At 48.6% G+C, this 6,490-nt stretch overlaps 1 protein-coding gene across 1 annotated transcript; it reads left to right on the top strand.

The window, feature by feature from the left end:
• Nucleotides 1–1,397: 1,397 nt before the first annotated feature.
• KRT9 (keratin 9) lies at nucleotides 1,398–5,618 on the top strand. Its single transcript, XM_006878185.1, is given in 11 exon segments — nucleotides 1,398–1,425; nucleotides 1,694–1,864; nucleotides 1,867–1,974; nucleotides 1,977–2,038; nucleotides 2,825–2,907; nucleotides 2,968–3,046; nucleotides 3,048–3,134; nucleotides 3,413–3,574; nucleotides 4,438–4,563; nucleotides 4,667–4,890; nucleotides 5,237–5,618. Coding segments are annotated over 11 exon segments (1,512 nt in total).
• Nucleotides 5,619–6,490: the final 872 nt, after the last annotated feature.

The following is a 6,490-nucleotide window of genomic DNA, read 5'->3' as shown; positions in this document are numbered from 1 at the left end:
AGGGTTGGTTCCAACTTTTATCTGCTCTATGTAGGGTTTCCGAGGCTGTAAATCTTTGTGGGAGAAGAAACCCTCATCTTTTTTCCCCAGAGAAGCTGGTGGGCTCGAACTACAGACCTCATGGTTTGTAGTCCAGTGTTTATCCTACAGAGTCAGTTGTTGCTGTTGTTGTTGTTAGTACTGTAGAAGCAGTTCAGACTCACAGTGACGCTGTATAGAATTTCCAAGGAGCGACGGGTGAAGTTTAACTGCCCACTTCGCGTTTAACAGTCCAGTGCTTACCCTATAGCACCACACCAGGACTCCAGTCGGCAAGATCAGTTCTAGACCCACAGCTGGACCCTGCTGGAAGGTCAGGACAGTGAAGCCACTTACTCACCTGCTCAGAGGTCCAGCTGCCGTTGAGTTGACGCTGACTTGTGCTAACTCCATGTGGGTCACAGTAGAGTTGAGCTCTGTGGGGTTTTCAGTGGTGGAGTTTTCAGAAGTAGATTGCCAGGCCTGTCTTCTGAGACAGCTCTGGGTGCATTCGGACCTCCAGCCTTTTGGGTAGCAGTTGAGCCCACTAACTGTCTGTACTACCCAAGGACTCCTACATCTGCTCTTAAACCCAAAAGCTTGCTGCTCCTGAGCCAGTTCCGATTCATGGAGCCCCCCAATCGTCACAGAGTAGAACTGTGCTCCAGAGCGCAGTTCTTGGACTTCATGGCAACAGGTTTGCTTCTTGGAATCTTTGGAAAGCAGATCACCAGACCTTTTCCCAAGGTGCCTCCTTTGCTTAGCAGCTGAGTGCATTCTCTGTTTGCCCTGCCCAGGGGCTCCACCAGCCGCTGTTTGCACCACTTTCTTGATTTATTCCAGCGTCTTTTCTGAGATCCAGGACTCTTCATGCTGCTCCCAAGCCCTTGTGGACAAGCTGCGTTGACTGCCTCAGTCTTCCTGACACGTTCCTTTTGTCTTCTCCATCAGACTGGAATCTCCTGAGGACAGGGCCTGTGACTCCCCAGTCAGACTGGAGGAGCCCCAAGAACAAGGACGGATCTCCCTAGGACAGGGCTGTGCCTCCTCCATCCTCCACCATCACCCCTTAGCAGCCAGGTCCTGGCCCGGCCACAGTGGGGACAAGGGGCCTGGGGAGAGAGGGACAGTAATGTCAGCATCAGGGAAGTGGTTCTGCCCCTGCCATCTCTGTCCCAGACCTGCTGTTGGGATCAGCTGGGGACCAAACTCCAGGATCTACGTCACCCCCTTGGCAGACAAGTGGATTTATGTGCCCCTGACAGTGTAATGTCCTCAAATTACCCCACACAATGGAGAGAGGTTGGGCTCCCTTTAGGCAGTGACCAAAGAAACTTGGAGTCTGGGGCAGCTGGTCATCTCCCAGATCCCAGCTGGAGATGTCCCAGAGCCTGTTGGGGGAGGCTGGTGAGACAATGGGCACACCTAGGTGTGCACCTCTATCCGGGAGTATAAGTAGGCAGCTCTGGGACAGTTCTGTACTCCAGCCAGCAGCCTTCCAACAAACGCTTCTCATCACCCCAGGACCTGGCGCAGTATCATGAGCTGAAGGCAGTTCACACGGTCCGACTGGAGCTGCAACAGCTGTGGGGGCTTCTCAGGGACTGGTGGAGGAGGGGGCAGGTTTAAGTTCTTCCAGGAGCTAAGGCAGGAAAAGCTCTGGTACCTGTGGTAGGGGAGGAGGTGGAAATTTTTGCTCCGGCTGTGGTGGAGGATCCGGGTGTGGGTGGCTTCAGTGCTGGTGGCCTCAGTGGAGGCTCCAGGGACTTCGGTGGTAGTTCTGGAGGAGGCTTTGGTGGGTCTGGGGGCAGTGATGGTGATATTCTGACTGCTAGCGAGAAGTCCACCGCCAGGGCCTCAGTGCCCGGCTGGCCTCCTACTTGGATAAGGTGCAGGCCCTAGAGGATACCAACGCTGATTTGGAGAATAAGATCCGGGAGTGGTACCACAATAATGGCCCGAGACCTTCCAAAATGACTGCTCTTCCTACTAGGATGATGTTGAAGATCTCAAGAACCAAGTAGGTAGAGGAAGCTCCAATTTCTCTGTCTCAGAAAGTTAATCTTATTTCTCCTGGATTCCCACAGTGATATGTCTTGATTTTTTAAAGATGGACTTGGTTTTCTTTGTTGGAATCAAATACATATGCTGACTATTCAAGCGATGGGTAGGATCTAGAACTTTAAGGATGGAAGCCTTCCATCCACACGTTCATCCACCCTTCTCCCCATCTGTACATTTACCTGTCCATCTACTCCTTTATCAATCCATTCCATTTAACAAGCGAGACCTCTTTGTTGTTCTGGGCAGATACAGTGATGTGTTAGATGTGATCTCTGCCCTCGCTCGGGGAGTTCACAGTATGGTGATTTATTGTTACCACCCGTTCCATTTGGTTTCATATGATGCTTCTGAACCATGCTTCAGAGCCCAATCCAGTTGCCACTTCTTCCCTAAAGTCTTTGATTTCCCATAGTCATGTCTCCTTTTCTTGAACTCTTTTAGGATATGTAGGATTTGTTGTTGACTGTAGGCTCCTTGGGGAACAGTAGCTCATTGATCTGTAAACCCCACAGTTATTTGTAGTAGACTTTTAAAGGTTTGTTGAATGAATGAATGAAGGCCACACTGAGCATCCTTGCTGAAGGTCTGTGCCAACTACCAGCAAGGTCTGTGCCAACTACCAGCCACTGCAAGCTCCTTCCAGGTTGGCTCCTCACTTCCTAGGGCTTTGTCTGGCCTATCTCCCTCCAAGCAATGGGCATGGCCCAGGAGCAGGGACACCATACTGTCTCCTCTTTTTTAGATTGTGAGCATCATGGTGGACAACAACAAAACTCTCCTGGACATTGACAATACGTGTGTGATGCTGGATAACTTCAGGATGAAGTGAGTCCTGCTGTGGGGGCCCTGTAAAAACGGATTCTCCTTGCTCATTCCCTTTTTAAGGTTTGAGATGGGGCAGGAGCTGTGGCAAGCAGTGAATTCTGACACCAATGGTCTGTGCAGGCTACCGGATGACCTGACCCATGCAGAAGTTTGATTTGGAGATGCAATCTGAGATTCTGTAGGAGGAACTGATGATGGTTCTCAAAAAAAACCCATCACAGGGTATGGTCCTGGCTACTTACAACTTGCTGTGGAGGAGGAGGAGACAGACGTGCCGAGGCAGCAGTGAAGAGAACTATGGAGCATTTCTGGGGGGTCACTCTCCCCCTTACTCTTGAGGACAACTATCCAAGACCCCTTAGTACTTACTGCCTGTGTTTGTGGTTGGACTTTGGCTTCAGAGATGTAACCCCTGTTTTTCTCCTGGAGGGAGTATAGGGAGAGGGTAGGAAGGTTATAGAGAGAATTCATCTTTGTGACCTCATATTCCCATCTTCTCTTGCAGGAGATGGACAAGCTGACTGGGCAGAACTCTGGGGATGTCTGTGTGGAGATGAACGCTGCTCCTGCCCAAGATCTCACCAAGGTCCTCAATGAAATGCGACAGGAGTATGAGCAGATCATTGCTAAGAACTGTAAGGACATTGAGGAACAATATGAGACTCAGGTAAGCAGTGTGGGCTGTATCCCTCCATTCTTCCACCCCCATCACTCCATTCCCTATCCCTTCATCCTCTCATCCTTCTATCCCTTCTCATCATCTTCCCAGTTCTCTATCCTATACTTTCTCCTCTTACCCTTTTGTTCACCCCCTACCCTTTCACCCCACCTTTCTATCCTCTGTTTTATCATCCTCCAATCCCTTTATCACCAATCCCTTCATTTTCCTACTCCTCCATCTCAATTCTTCTATCCTTTCCTCATCCCCTCATTCTCCCAGCCCTTCATTTTTCAATCTGGTTGTCATTCATCACTTTATAATTCAACACACACATAATGATTGAGTAGCTTCTCTGTGCTAGATTTTATACGAAGTCCTGACTTTTCCGAGATGTGCTCTTGAGAAGCTACAGTGTGTTTGTGAACAAAAGCAGAGCATGAACAACTTGCTGTAATGCTATGTAATGTAAGATTAATAGAAGTGTACAATATACCTCCCAATGTAGACTGTGAGCTCATTGATGCTAGAAACTGTGCCCTCTTCCTCCCTGCCTCTCTAATGCCTACTATAGAGGCTGGCACCTGAGCACATGGGTCTCTGTGTGTTTGTGTTTGGAGGGTAGGGGAAGTTTGAAATAAGAGTAGAAAAGTGGTTTTGGGACAGAGTGTGAAGAGTTTTGCAACTTTGCTGAAGAGGAATTCAAGGCTGAGTCTTGAATCTGGTTGGAGGGACCTAGCACTCAGAATGACTTTGTCTTGACCTTGGTTCAGCCTTGACTCTGGAGGTGAAGGTCCTAGTGGATGGGACAAAACATTGCCCACCACTCACCCTGGCCTAGCCTAGTCCTCACTGGGCCTTTGGACTTGCAGATAACCCAGATTGAGCAGGAGGTGCCAATGAGTAGCCATGAGAGGAAGTCTAACACTAAGGAGATGCCCCAGGTCCAGCACAGTGCTCATGAGTTGGATGTGGAGCTTCAGTCTCAGCTCAGCGTGGTTGGTGGTCCTGCTCCAGGCCCTAGAGGGTGGGGCACAGGGAGGCTCTACATGGTCCCTGGGGGTGGGGAGGCATCCTTTTTAACATTCTGCCATTCTCTAGAAATCTGCCCTGGAGAAGACATTGGAAGAGACCAAGACTTGCTACTGTGGCCAACTGAAACTGATCCAGGAGCAGATGAGTAAATTGGAGGCCCAGCTCACAGAGATCTGGGCAGAGATCAAGTGTCAGAACCAGGAGTACAGTCTTCTGCTCAGCATCAAGACACAGCTGGAGCAGGAAATTGAGATCTACCGCAACCTCCTGGAGGGTGGCCAGGAGGACTTGTAGGTGCCCCAGGACCCTAGAGAGTCCCTAGATCCAGACCCCTGATGGACAAAGGCAGCTAGGTGGGCAACTTTGCACAAGGGTCTGATGGATTGAGCATTTCTGTAGTCTGTGGGGTATCTCAAGGGTGTTTGGACTTTGGGAAAGAAAGAGGGTGACAGTGAAAGAAGGGACTGCCATTGTGCTCCAAATATTCCATCTGGAGGCTGCCTTCTCCTAGCTGGGGTGTCAGCTCAACCTCTAGGAAAAGAAACTTAGGAAGGATGGTATTTGGGTTTTGACTCTGTCCAGATCCGTCCTGTGGCTGTTGTAGGGGTCACTCATTTTCATTTATTTCCTTCACAGTGAGTCTTCTGGAGCTGGACTATTTGGCTTTGGAAGTGGCAAAGGAAGTGGAGGAAGACAAAGTCGAGGAGGAAGTAGATCTCAATGTGGAAATGGAGCCAGCCATGGCAAAAGATCCAGGCGAGGGAGAGGAGGTAACTATGGTAAAGGAAGTGGTTCTGGAGGAGAAAATGGTGGCAGTTATGGTGAAGGAAGTGGATCAGGAGGTCAAAGTGGAGGCAGCTATGGGGGAGGAAGTGGGTCCAAAGGAGGAAGTGGAGGTGGGTATGGGGGAGGACATAGATCTGGAGGAGGAAATGGTGGCAGCTATGCAGGAGGAAGTAGAAGGCAATCCCAGCCGCAGTCCTCTTCCTCAGAATCAGGTGACTGTGATGATACATAATGAGGTAAAGCATGGACATGACTCAAGAGTTAAATTAGTGCCCATTTTTGAGTATCTTTAAGCTTCTCTGAAGAACATACCTTCTGAGCAGAACTAGATTTTAGGGAGGTCTGTAGTGAGGTACTATAAGGAACCCTGGTGGAGCTGTGGAATACATGTTGGTCTGCTTGTGGTTACAAGGTCAGCAGTTCAAACCCACCAGCCACTTCATGGAAGAAAGATGAGGCTATCTGCTCCCCTGAACATTTACAGTCTTGGAAACCCTGTATTGGGTCACTATGAGTTGGAACTGACTTGAGGACAGTGGTTTGGTTTTGGTTTTGGTAATGACGTAGCATAGAACCTGTCCTCAATTTGGAATTGATTATCATTTTGAAAGAGCATTGGATAAGGCTGGGACCAAGTCTACACATGACCTTAGTCTCAGTATTCTGGGAATTGTGCAGTAGCTCAGGTATTTCCTACAACACTATATGAGGCAGGTTCTATGATTATTGCCATTTTAAGATAAGGAAAATGAGGGGTTAAGTAACTTTACTCAAGGTCATACAACTCAGAAACGAGGAACTTAGCCCTGTGGACACCATGGCTAGTACCTTAACCATCATGAGGGTGGGGAGACCTGTATCAGCAACAGTTGAGGTGGAAAAGGATTTTGTCAATGGTTGGTTTGTACAAGCCAGTTATTGAGGCATATATTAGATGTGATAGTCTAAATGGAAGAAAGAATCATAGGGAAAGTGGTCTCTAGATCAGAGAAAATTTCTCTGCAATCACAACGGTTTATTAAAAACTGTACTTTGAATTAGTTGATTTTTTACACATTGATTATTATACAAGAAAGCAATCAATATGAAGCAAAAGCCTGGCTA

This window comes from Chrysochloris asiatica, unplaced genomic scaffold, assembly GCF_000296735.1.
Source record: "Chrysochloris asiatica unplaced genomic scaffold, ChrAsi1.0 scaffold00007, whole genome shotgun sequence".
NCBI classification, from domain to species: Eukaryota; Metazoa; Chordata; class Mammalia; order Afrosoricida; family Chrysochloridae; genus Chrysochloris; species Chrysochloris asiatica.
This window is presented reverse-complemented; position numbering and strand designations above follow the sequence as displayed.